At 44.0% G+C, this 11613-nt stretch overlaps 1 protein-coding gene across 1 annotated transcript; it reads left to right on the top strand.

Moving 5' to 3' along the window:
• Positions 1-7624: 7624 nt before the first annotated feature.
• Positions 7625-9758, top strand: LOC145405801 (uncharacterized). The gene is made up of 3 exons (XM_080277038.1): positions 7625-7657; positions 8222-8253; positions 8762-9758. Exons 1-3 carry the CDS (start codon positions 7625-7627, stop codon positions 9756-9758), a joined length of 1062 nt encoding a protein of 353 aa, XP_080133164.1.
• Positions 9759-11613: the final 1855 nt, after the last annotated feature.

Below are 11613 nucleotides of genomic sequence, written 5' to 3'. Positions count from 1 at the left end.
CATTCTTAACCTCATGTTTATATTTCTCTCTCTCTCTCTCTCTCTCTCTCTCTCACACACACACACATCTTTCCTCCACCTCTCCGTCCCCTCCTTTCCTCCCATTTTTCTCTCCATTTCCTTCCTGTCTTCATTCTCTTTCCATTTCATCCAAAAATTCCTCTATGTTTATCTCACTGCTCCCTCTTCCTGTTTCCTCCATTTCCCTCACACCTTCTCTCTCTCTCTTCCCTCCATGTTTCCTCCATCTTTCCTCCATCCCTCCACCTCTCCTCCATCTCTCCATCTGTGTCGCTCACCCCTCTGACAAGCCTCTCAAATGTTCATACAGAGTAGTTGTTGTCTGTCACACTCCATCTCTCCTTTCCTCTCTCCCTCCCTTCCATCCCTCTTCTCTCTCCTTTCCTCTTTCCCAGCTTTTCATCCCTCTTCTCTCTCCTTTCCTCTCTCCCTCCTTTCCATCCCCCTTCTCTCCATCTCTCTACCTTTCCTCCATCTCTCCCTCCCTCACGCCTCTGACAAGCCTCCCATATGCAGAGTGGCTGATACTGTACATATCACTCTCTCCATCTCTCCATATTTCTCTTTCTCCCTCTCCATCCCTCTACCTTTCTTCCATCTCTCCATCTCTCTACATTTCCTCCATCTCTCCATCTTTCCTCCATCTCCCCATCTGTCTCTCATCCCTCTTACAGGCTTCCATATACATATATATTTTCTGGTACCTTGTCACTCGTCTCTTACATATCTTTCATCTCTCCTACACCTCTCTTTTTTTTCTCCACCACTCCTCCACACCTCCATACCTTTCCTCCATACCTCCATACCTTTCCTCCATACCTCCATCTCTCCATCTGTGTCTCCCTCGCCCCTCTGACAGGCTCCCATTTATATAGAGTGGCTGGTAACTTGTCTCTCCTCTGTCACATTAACACAAGGGAACATCACACTAAGTTTACCCACACAACCCATCCCACCCTGCCTACCCTGCCAAGACTCCCCCGTTGCTAGGAAAGGGGTGAGGGAGGGCTGGCAGGGGCTGGGGAGATAGGGTGAGGGAGCTAAGGGAGGTAGGGAAAGGAAGGAGAATGGGGAGAGGGAATGGGAAGGATGATGATATGAGAAAGATGAAAGTGAAGTGATGGGGAAGGGAAAAGGGAGAGATGGTATGGAGAGGGGTTAGGTAGGAGACGAGGAGGCATGGGAAGGGACACAGGGGCTAGGGAGGTAGAGCAAAGGGGGAGAAGGGGATAGGAATGGGGTTAAGGAAAGGAGAGAAGATTTGGAAGAGACGAGATGGAAAGGGAGTTAGAGAGGAGAAGAAGTTGGGGATGGAATAGGGGGAATAGGGGGAAAGAATGAAGGCAGGGATGAATGGGGGTGTGGCAGGGGGTTAGGAAGGTAGGAAAATGTAGGGAGATGGAGGTTAGGGATAGAAAGGATTGGAAGGATGAATATATGGAAGAAAAATGATGCAAGAAAGGAAGAGAGAGGACAAGGGTATGAAACATGAAGAAGGAGAGCAGGGCAATGTAGAGTGAGGAAGGGAAGTCCAGGGGGATAGGGAGGTTAGGAAAGATAGAGAGAATAAAGGTAGAGGTGCAAGGGATGGGAGGGATGATGATATGGCAGAGAAATATTGCAAGGGGGAAAGAGACAGGACCAGGGGAAGGGGGCTAACTGAGAAGAAGCAGGGAGGAAGAGAAATTAGAGATGAAAAGGGATATAAAAGAGGGATGGGGAGACAGGGAGTGTTAGGGAGACAGGGGATAGGGATGGGGGATGGTAGGGAAGATAAAGACTTGTGAAATGTATTGTAGGAGCCTTTCCATTTATGACTACATCCACTACAGTTCATTCACGTTAACTTGGCAGAGATTTTCGTCCTATTGCAGCTTGTATCACGTGGCTCTATGACATATTAAAGACAGTACTACAGCTCTAAGTCTTTCCCATAGCACTTCATCGTGACTAGCACCATATTGTAATCTCTTTTAACAGCCCAGTGAAAGAATAAGACAATACTCCGGCTCTGCATCCCCTCTACAGCACTTCTTCGTGACTACAACCATATTCTAGTATTACTCTCCTGTCACATCTCAGCATTCACGATGGAGAGAGGTCAGTTTTAGGCCAACTTAAGATGAACAGAGTATAGCATCAGATTCAAGTGTTACCCTCTTGTTATAACTCAAGCTCCGGGTTTAAAACAGAGGGATGGGCTTTTTTTTTAGATCAGGTTAGAGTGAACGGGGTATAGAAGAGGTAGATATGGGAGGGAGGGAGAGAAGTTCAATAACCCGGGATGTCAGTGTTTGGCCACGTAATCTTTCACATGTCGTGTTGGTGGTGCCGGAGTGACACACAATAAAGATTAGCTCTCTCTCTCTCTCTCTCTCTCTCTCTCTCTCTAGTTCATTCTCCTCCTTCCCTTCCCTTCTTCCTTTCATCCTACCTTCCTTTCTCTCATTCTTTCCTCTTTCCTTTTCCTCCTTCCTCTTCTATTTTTTTCCTCTCTCCCTTCCTTCATCCTTACACTCTTCCTAAGTGTCTTCCTCCTTTCCTCTTTCCTTCTTTCTCCCTTCCTTTTTTTATCCTCTTCCTTCTCTTTTTCATCCCTTCTTCCCTCTTTCCTTCTCCCTTTTTCCTACCATCCTTCCTCCTTAATTTTCTCTCTCTTTCCCCCTTTCTTGTTTTCCTCCCTTCTTCTTGTACATTCTTTCTCCTCTTCCTCCTTCTATCCTCTTCTTTCGTCTCCCTTCCTCTTTTCACTCTCTCTCCCCTCCTTCTCTCCCTCCTCCCTGTCTTACATCCTACTTCTCTCTCTCTCTCTCTCTCTCTCTCTCTCTAGTTAATTTTCCGGCCTGTGAGATGAAGATAGAGATATAGAGACCAACAAAGAGGAGGAGGAGAGATGAAAGGGACAGGAGAGAGAGAGAGAGAGAGAGAGAGAGAGAGAGAGAGAGAGAGAGAGAGAGAGAGAGAAAAGAAATATGTTTGTGTGTGTATTTTTGTACCTCATGCATAGTAGGTTTTGTGTGTGTGTGTGTGTGTGTGTGTGTGTGTGTGTGTGTGTGTGTGTGTGTGTGTGTGTGTGTGTGTGTGTGTGTGTGCCAATGCAAGCGTTTTTAATACCTTCCTGCACATCTTAGAAAAAAAAAATTGCTTCCCTTATTTATTCATTTATTTTCCCTTTATTTCAAGTTAACATCTTCTTTACGAGTCTCATTTATTCCTCTCTCTCTCTCTCTCTCTCTCTCTCCCTCTCTCTCTCCCTCTCTCTCTCTCTCGCCAAACATAAAGCTGATATCAACAATGTTATGAATTTCTCACACTACCTCGCTACTCAGCACCGCAACTACCACAGTCAACCACAATTTCTACCACAACTACCACAGTCAACCACAATTTCTACCACAACTACCACAGTCAACCACAATTTCTACCACAACTACCACAGTCAACCACAATTTCTACCACAACTACCACAGTCAACCACAATTTCTACCACAACTACCACAATCAACCACAATTTCTACCACAACTACCACAGTCAACCACAATTTCTACCACAACTACCACAGTCAACCACAATTTCTACCACAACTACCACAGTCAACCACAATTTCTACCACAACTGCCACAATCAACGACCATTTCTATCACAACTACCACAATCAGCTAGCATTTTAACATCAGCTACCTGTCAGCCACAATTTCTACCACAACTACCACAAGCAGTCAACATTTCTGCCACATCTACCACCACTACCACAACCACCAAAACCACCACCACCACCACCACAACCACCACCACCACAACCACAACCACCACCACCACCACCACCACAACCACCACCACCACCACTACCACAACACCCAGTCACTTCTGGGGAGGAACCGCAGTCACATTTTCTCCGTGTTATAGCGTTGATTTCCTTATGTAGGTCCTGTTTATGAGAGAGAGAGAGAGAGAGAGAGAGAGAGAGAGAGAGAGAGAGAGAGAGAGAGGAGAGAAAGCGAAAATATGACTGACAGACAGACAAGATGATGTTCCGACTCATTAACTGATTCTCTCTCTCTCTCTCTCTCTCTCTCTCTCTCTCTCTCTCTCTCTCTCTCTCTCCAAAAAACCTAAAATAAAAAATAAAAAAAATCCACCATTTTTTTTTTCAATTTTTTTTCACCCTCAGACCTCCTTCGCCTAAAGCAAATCCAAGTCATTAAAAAAAAATCCGCTTACTCAAACGCTCATCCCGGATTTCCGTATTACGAATCCCGTATTGCAGTTCGGGGCTTCTGTGTGTGTGTGTGTGTGTGTGTGTGTGTGTGTGTGTGTGTGTGTGTGTGTGTGTGTGTGTGTGGGCTGGAGCGGGAAATAAATTGGTTTGAAATTATGTTTTTTTTTCCTTTGTCCTGCTTCCTGTTTTTTTTTTTTTCATGTTTATTGGGATACATTGCGTGCGTGTGTGTGTGTGTTTTATATATATGAATAAAAAACACACACACATACACACACACACACACACACACACACACACACACACACATTAACACTACACCACCACACATTCTCAGTCTTTATGTGCAGACGTAGGGGTGACTTAGGTGTGAATTCACGTAACACTTCCTAACCCCCTTAATCACAAAATTACAGTTACCGCTGTTCACAAGGCCCTGATATCAAGCCCAGGCCCGCGTGTACAGCAGGAGGCAAAAGTTACTCTATTTTTTTCCCCTCTTTTACTTCTATCTTCCTTTTCGTAATCATTCCTAAGCTGAGAGAGGAGTGGTAGGATGGAATTTACGCATCTGCTCTTCACTGCTTCTGCTGCCTACTGTTCCTAAGCAGAGAAAGACTTAGTATGTTAAAATATCACACTCACGCACACACACACACACACACACACACACACACACACACACACACACACACACACACACACACACACACACACACACACACACAATCGCCTAACATTCCCCTCTGCTATTTCTCAGTTTCCTTTGCCAACTAATATTCCTAAGCTTTCAAAAACGATACACACGACTCAAAAGTGAGCCTAATATTACCCCCTACCTCTGATATTCCTCTCCTGGCTAATATTCCTACGCTGAGAGACAGATTTCCTATATTCCCCTGCCCATATATGATTCTCTCTCTCTCTCTCTCTCTCTCTCTCTCTCTCTCTCTCTCTCTCTCTCTCTCTCTCTCTCTCTTATGTACTACGTCATGGAAGGATGGAACGGAAATACCAAAAGTGTGACGAAGAGGCGGTGGAATTGTGGCCTAACTTTTGCCCCCTACGGTACATTGCAGGTAGGCACTAATGAATTCACACCTTTGTCCTGTAGTTCCCTGTACCCACTGTAAATCTGGGGTACATGGGAGGTAATCCAGAATAAATAAAAAAATGGAATGCGATAAGGAATTCAAGATAGGGCGATAAAAAAATGGGGTACACAAAGTTTTTAATCAATGGTATAAAACGGAGTCTATAATAATAATATTAAATCAGGAATATTGAAAAAGATCCTCAATAGCCAAAAATCCTCATGAAAATATTATATAAAAAAATCTGGAAATCATAAAAACCGAAATAGTATTCAGGAAAAGAAAAATAATTGTCCGTATATCAATAAAAGAAATATATTGGTAAATCAAATGTCAAAAAAATCCGAAATATTGAAAGGAAAAATTACAATAAAACGAATATACTGAAAAAAAAAATCGTATAAATTTTTGAATATAATAAAAATCAAAAAAAAAAAAAAAAAGTCAGTAATAATAAAAAAGAAATAATGAAAAAAAAAACGATAAATAAAAGAAAATGGATAATTAGAAGAAAAACGAATATAGTTAAATTTGGACAACGAAGAATTAGACGTATTATAAATCTAGAAAATAAAAAAAGCCAAAAATATTAATAATTCTGAATAAATATAAAATAAAAAAAAATCAGGTATATAATGAAAGATCTGGAATGAAATAAGACATCCGAGGCCCAGTCAAAAAAATATCTATAATAAAAATAAAAGGTACAAAATGAAAGCAAAAAAAAAAAAGTCCCCCATTAGCAAGGATGGTGTATATGACAACTGCGAATCTCTTCAAAAAAATAATGTACTGTTTATATATATGTTTGTTGGATTAGAACACTCATGTAATCAAGAGACGAAGAGGAGGAGGCGTAGGAAGAGGAGGAGGAGGAGAAGGAGGAGGAGGAGGAGGAGAAGCACAAGAAAAAGAGGAAGAAAAGAAGAAGAAGAGGAAGAAGAGGAGGAGGAGGAAATGGAGGAGGAGGTGTGGATGAAGAAGATAGGTGAGAAGAGGGGAAAGGAGGTAAGGAGTGTGAGGGGAGAGGGAGGGATCTGAGACGGGGAAGATGAGGGTGAGGTTGGGAAGTGAACTGAGCAGAGGAGTGAGGGCGGGGTGAGGGAGGGGACAGGGAAATGAGGGAGGGAGATGTAATGTGTATGGATGAGAATGAGGGGATGAGGGGAAAAGGAGGGAAGGGAAATTATTAGGGGATAGTGAGGGCGGAAGATGGGGGGGAGATGAGGAATATGAGGATGGGGGTGAGAGGGAGGTGAGGGAGTGAGGGTGAGAAGTAGGGTGAGGGAAGGAATGAAGTGAGGAGGATGAGGGGGAGGATGGAGGTGAAGATGAGGGTGAGGGAGGTGTGTAGGGAGGGGAAATGAGGAGGATGAGGGTGGGGGAGTGAGGGAGTGGGGGTGAGGGAGAGAATGTGTGAGGGAGGTGCTATGGGAAGGGTGGGATTTGCACCTACGGTTTGTGTAACGGAGGGTGATAATTCCGGCTTATATAATGGTGCCCAAATGAGTTCCCTTATTGCCTCATTTTTTCCTTTTTGTACTGTGTGTGTGTGTGTGTGTGTGTGTGTGTGTGTGTGTGTGTAAATAAATCACTTGGCTATCTGTATGTGCATGTATTTATGTATGTGTGTGTGTGTGTGTGTGTGTGTGTGTGTGTGTGTGTGTGTATATATATATATGTATGTGTGTGTATTTTCTCTCAGGTATTTTTTCATCAGTCACCGAAAATAAACTCTGGGATTAGGGATTTAAAAAAGACCAGGGCAAATAAGCAAAACCTGTCGACGGCAAGAGAGTTATTGAAGCACACAATTTTTCTAAGTCCAAGTCTCCCCCTAGAATACGATCCCCAATAGTCGATGTTACTTGCAGGTCCCTAACTGAACAAGGACGAGGGAGGAAACGAACTTTGTCTATGATTCTGACCGGTCCGGAAATTGAACTCGAGGTGTTCTAGTTGCAAGCTGGATGTGCTAACCACTGTGCCGCCAGAGAGAGAGAGAGAGAGAGAGAGAGAGAGAGAGAGAGAAAGGAGATGGGGGTAGGGGAGGGAGCGGAGGGATCAAAGTGAAAAAAATTACGTAGGAGGAGGGGAGGGGAGGGGAGGGGAAAGGAGAGGGGGAGGGGAAAGGAGAGGGGGAGAGAAAAGGGAAGGGGAAAGGGGAGGGGGGGTACTGTATTGAGCCCTATATAAAGCCAGCCGATCTACCGTCCAACACCACAACCGCCCTCAAGCTAACCACTGCACAAGGACCTCACTCTCGGTCTCCTTCTCCTGCACGACACCATGGGGCGGTTTGGTCTGCTTCTCTGCCTGATGGTGAGATTGGATGCTGGGTTTGTTAGAGAGAGAGAGAGAGAGAGAGAGAGAGAGAGAGAGAGAGAGAGAGAGAGAGAGAGAGAGATTTTCAGGATGATATTGCAGACAACCTTTTTCTTTTTTCTTTTTCTTTTTTTTGCGTTTTTTTATACTAATTTCGAACTCCATTTTCTCCGTTAGTAGTAACTCTATTTAAGCTTCCTTTATACAGGATATCATGTACACAATCTTCAATATACTGTAGAATGCAACGTACATACAGTTACTCTATAAAGCAAATATTCGTGTTATTTTTTTTCGACATGTTCTAGACGTGAGTAATGCTACAATTTAATTTTTTTTTCTCTCTCTCTCTTGAATGCTGAAAACTGAATGGAAGTCGGTTTGTTACTTTTGACGAAGATTGTGTGTGTGTGTGTGTGTGTGTGTGTGTGTGTGTGTGTGTGTGTGTGTGTGTGTGTGTGTGTGTGTGTGTGTTTTACCCTGACATGTATTTATAAGGCGACTCTCATTTTTTAATCCTCGTTTCTGCATCTCAAAAAAATATTTCTCGTTTCTCCTCAGATTGGGTGTGCCTCGGTCAGCGTCCAGGCAAGGTGAGTTACAAAGACCATACAGACCTTGTAGTCCTTACTATACTTCGTTCACCTTAACTTGGCGCAAATATTCGTCCTTTTGCAACTTACTTCCCGCAGCCCCGAGGCGGAATAAGACGATACTATGCCTCTACCTCCTTCATATGGCACTTATTCGTGACTAGCGCCATTTTCTAGTGATAATCTGTTATTACATGCCAGTCTTCAAGATAGATATGGCAAACTGAAACCAAGTTAAAGTGGACAAAGTATTGGTGATACGAGTTTAATGATGATGATGATGATGATGATGAGGAGGAGGAGGAGGAGGAGGAAGAAGAAGAGAAAGAGGAAGAGAAAGGGAATTAACACATTTTGAAGTTGCAATCAGTCTTGGCATATGACGACAATAGATATAATTTAAGCTGATGATGATGATGATAATGAAATAAGTGACCATAATAATGTATATATAACACTTCATACTATCACCCTCACGCTCTCTCTCCCTGCCTAAACACGCCGACAGCCCATTCAAGTGTCGCACCCAGGGCCGCTTCCCACACCCTAATGACTGTGGTAGCTACTTCGAGTGCTTCATAGGACCCGATGGCGAGATGCAAACCCGTGAGAAGAGGTGCTTCGGCTTCCCTTACTCCCCGGACCAGAAGAGGTGCGTTAGCTTTGAGGAGAAACCCGACTGTACCCCCGTTGCGTCAAAATCTACAAGGCTAAGCGGACTTCCCATCGCGTCGCTGAAATATTTATGCGAGGGTCTGGTGCTGGAGGGCTGCGTTCACTGCTACCTCGGCTACACGTGCATTGGCGGTGAAGCCTACGTTACCCTGTGTGAGAATAAAGAGACTGGAAGTGGGGATTCCTGCGCTGACACTTCTCCATTCGCTGGGTCCTGCCTTCCCTACAACACAGGCGCCTACACCCCAGCGGACTGTGCCTGCGAGTCCGTGAACATCTACGCGGACTTCTTCAACACCTCCTTCTACCACTACTGCGACCCGAACCAGAAGACGCGCAACACCTACCAGTGTGGGGAGGGAGAGACCTACGACGAGGCCACCAGCACCTGTAAAGCCGACGGACCCACGACCACCCCGGCAACCCCAGCCTGCGACGGGTTCGGCATCAATGTGAACCCGAATGACTGCCGGTTCTACTACTCCTGCCTCCCTGATGGTTCGGTGAGCTCTGGGTTCTGCGCAGAGGGGGAATATTTCAACACGACGGACAACACGTGCGAACAGAGCTGCAAGTTCCTATCCTCCTCCACTCCAGCCCCGAACGACTGCACAGGGAAGGCAGATGGAGGGTACCGGGACGCGAGCGACTGTACCAAATATTACCTCTGCCTGAGCGAGAATATCCTAAGTACTTCCCAGTGTCCGAGTGGAACGTACTATGATCCGGCAGAGAATGGCAAGTGTTCGTCCACCGTCCCTGCCGAGTGTCAGTCTCCGGGCTTCGACTACAGTCAGTGTCCTGGAGCTGGTGATGTCACTCCCTGTTAGTCTGGCTTTTTTCGTGTCCTAACCGGCCGATACAGTCAATACATACACACATACGGTCTCTGATCCTTTACATGCTCCTTTATGCTCATTTTTCTCCTCATTTTCCTTCTTTTTCTCTGTTTTCTTCTTTTTCAAGCTTCCACTCCTCTCTCTTCTCTTCTTCTCTTCTTCCTTTTATCTCTTTTCTAACCCTCTCTGTCTGTCTGTTTCTCTCTCTCTCTCTCCCAAATGCTTAACAATGATACACCTGTGATTGAAGTTTAATTAAGCATCTACCTGAGCAATGTGATTCTTAATGCAATAAATATCAGCAATGAAATGGTTTGAAATTTTCCCTTTGGTGTGTGTGTGTGTGTGTGTGTGTGTGTGTGTGTGTGTGTGTGTGTGTGTTAAAATAATTCAATAAGTTTTAATTTAATCTGAACCAAACTCTTGTAGAAGGGAGGAGGATTTTCCCAGGAGCTGACCTACTGTTACTGAGAACGAGGGGTCAAAGGTCAAGGTCACAGGGTAAAGTCAACTCAAACAGGTTTCATCCGATTTAAAACAGACTTGGTGGATGGACTGCAGGTAAGGCAAGGAGGAAGTGAATTAAGATCAATCAAAGGCGCAGGTGTTGAAGTTTGTGAATCTTCTCTGTTTTGTTGAAGTTTTGCCTTATCTCACTGGATTTTGACGCGGTTGAGAGAGAGGGAAGAGGTGGGAGAGGATGACCCAGGGATATGGCACAAAAAACACGAAGGTAGCCATCTTTATTTGAAATGTATTGGTAAGAGTGCAATAAAAGAAACGCTCCAGACCAGAACGAATTTCCCCCGACCCACTTTCCATGGTTGACCCCATTCTTTACAGTTTTCTTTGATGCGGGCACTACAGAAAACGGTAGAATTTGAGGGTAGCTTGTATATTCTGTACTTGGTCGTTGTTCTCATCATTTATTCAGCGTTTCTCTCCTTTTTACCTAAGTTCTTTTCCTCGTTCCATCTTTCCTTGCCGTGACCTTCATTATGTGCCTTATTACTACTTTCTTTCGTCGTTCCTTCCTTCCTTTCGGCCTTCATTCTGTTCCTTCTTACTGCTTTCTTTCCTCGTCCCTTCCTTCCTTCCTGCTTTATTTTGGTTCTTAAGTATTTTCAAAACTTCTGCACACATATCCAGAGTCTCACATGGGTAAAATATAACGAAAAGACAATGTCGCATCAGAATATTACTAAAAATAAACGAAAATTGCAAAAAATAAACAAGATGAACATGAATTACTACGACAGAAAAACACAAAATGGAGTTTTTATCATTAAGGCTGACTCCGCGAATAAGCCTCTGATTAGCTAATTTATGAAACACCTGTATTTAGATGTGATTAGCCTGCATCCCACATTAGAGAGAGCAGTCAGCAAAAGTAAAGAAAAGCCATATATATGTGTTCTAGCCTCCTCATGCGTTTCAAAAATTATCATCAAAAATAAGGGTTTTTTTTCCACATCTCAGCGTCCTCAGACAGTTACCTTGACCTAAATAAAGAAATATTACCTCTAGCATAACTATTTTTTCCCTCTTCCTACTTTCCTCTATTTCACTTCTTTGCTTCATTTACATCATTCTTCCCTCCTACCTCCCTACACTTTTCATTTCTTCCCTACTGTCTTCATCCATCTGTCTATTCATCCATCAACACATCTATCACATCCCATCATCCATTCGTCCATCACTACACCTTATACTCATCCATCCATCCATCCATCCATCCACACAGTCACACTCAACCATTCATCCATCTGTCTTTTCCCTTCCTCCATCTTGCATCTACTGACACTCTTTCTTTCTCTCCCTCTCTCGCCACATCCTCTCCCCTACT

This window comes from Coenobita brevimanus, chromosome 68 (genome assembly GCF_032717465.1).
Source record: "Coenobita brevimanus isolate Jiangsu-jjx chromosome 68, ASM3271746v2, whole genome shotgun sequence".
NCBI classification, from domain to species: domain Eukaryota; kingdom Metazoa; phylum Arthropoda; class Malacostraca; order Decapoda; family Coenobitidae; genus Coenobita; species Coenobita brevimanus.
This window is presented reverse-complemented; position numbering and strand designations above follow the sequence as displayed.

Bases quoted from the DNA above. Each gene is read 5' to 3' on its own strand.
- LOC145405801 (XM_080277038.1), top strand. From the start codon at position 7,625: ATGGGGCGGTTTGGTCTGCTTCTCTGCCTGATG. The intron at 7,658-8,221 runs GTGAGATTGGAT...GTTTCTCCTCAG, and splicing joins GTCTGCTTCTCTGCCTGATG to ATTGGGTGTGCCTCGGTCAG. The intron at 8,254-8,761 runs GTGAGTTACAAA...ACACGCCGACAG, and splicing joins TCGGTCAGCGTCCAGGCAAG to CCCATTCAAGTGTCGCACCC.